General features: G+C 35.5%; 1 protein-coding gene across 1 annotated transcript in view; it reads left to right on the forward strand.

The window, feature by feature from the left end:
- LOC107082613 (3-keto-steroid reductase-like) overlaps positions 1–1,149 on the forward strand; it is a 14,598-nt gene extending 13,449 nt beyond the window's left edge. Inside the window, exon 9 of the mRNA XM_015371383.1 lies at positions 63–1,149. Coding sequence (XP_015226869.1) covers positions 63–197 — 135 coding nt within the window. The 3' untranslated portion in view covers positions 198–1,149. The remainder of the gene's footprint in view (positions 1–62) is intronic.
- Positions 1,150–1,232: the final 83 nt, after the last annotated feature.

Consider the following 1,232-nt stretch of genomic DNA (forward strand, 5'->3'; position numbering starts at 1 on the left):
ATGTTTTAATCTTGACAAATGTCGTCTTATACCAGAGTTTTCTTGTTGCTTTTGTGTTCCAGATGGACCTTGACGATGAAATGACAGAGGTCTTCTATTCAAAGCTTGTTGAGCTGGAGAAAGCAGTCAGAAGACAGCAGAGGGAGAGAACAGCCGACAGCAAACATTATCAGCAGTATCTCAATGAGATACAGTAGTTTTTCCTCTGTGGAAATGTTAATGTAACGACTGCTTTTAGCTCTCTTTGCCAGATCAAACAGGAAAAGATTTTATATTTTCTGTAGATTGAACTTCCTTCAACTCATCAAGATGTGCAGAAATAAATTCATATTTTTTTCTCAAAGTTCCGCTTATTTCACTTGGAGATATATTGAAAAACATGTTAGAAGAAAAAACAACAGCATACATTTAAGATTAACAAAGCTTTTATGAAAAATTTTTATAGTCACTGAATCACAATAATGGAGGATAACCAAAGGAACCTCTTTCATGCATCATAACAAGTGGAGTGAGGAAAAATCTGCAGAGATTTTAGTTTCAGCTTTTTACCAACAGTCTCCATATCAAAAATGTTATTTTTCAAAAGTCCTGGGGGCCTTTTCATAACAGCCGGTGTTATAAAATCTTCTGAAATAAAGCCTTGTTAAAAAACAGTTCCAGTAAACTGAATTTAGTTCAGCTTTCAGTATTTTTCATTTTTGGGTGGTGATTTGATCCCAACTGAAGCCCAAATCCACAGAAATGGTTCAGCAAACTCAGAATCGGGCATCTAGGAAAAGTCTGTGGGAAAAACTACTAAAAGATAGAACTCCTGTGGATGATTCAGCTCAACGTTCAGAGGTCCTTCATGTAAAACGTTTATAGAAGTGTTTTCCAATTTCCAGCAGAGGGGGAGTAATAACCACGGGTCATTTTATTTAAAAAACTATTTCTTATGGTTTAATATTTCTACGCCTTTTTAAATTTGGTAAATAAGGTGGCAAAGGCATTTTTTAAAGTCAAAATAATTGGTGAAAATGAAAATTACAAGGTAACATCAGGTAAAGTGACAGTGATGTTTTTATTTAAAACAAGCAAGCACTTAGTTTAAAGGAATAGTACACCCAAAACATGATTAGCCTTCATTTTCTACTCACCCCCATGCTGAACAACACTCTGGAGTACTTTTTTGATATCTCAGACCAAACCAGACGAAAGTGCGCATTCAGCTCGGCAAAGAACTCATGCTCTTC

Source organism: Cyprinodon variegatus, unplaced genomic scaffold (genome assembly GCF_000732505.1).
Source record: "Cyprinodon variegatus isolate N-32 unplaced genomic scaffold, C_variegatus-1.0 Scaffold57, whole genome shotgun sequence".
Lineage (NCBI taxonomy): Eukaryota > Metazoa > Chordata > Actinopteri > Cyprinodontiformes > Cyprinodontidae > Cyprinodon > Cyprinodon variegatus.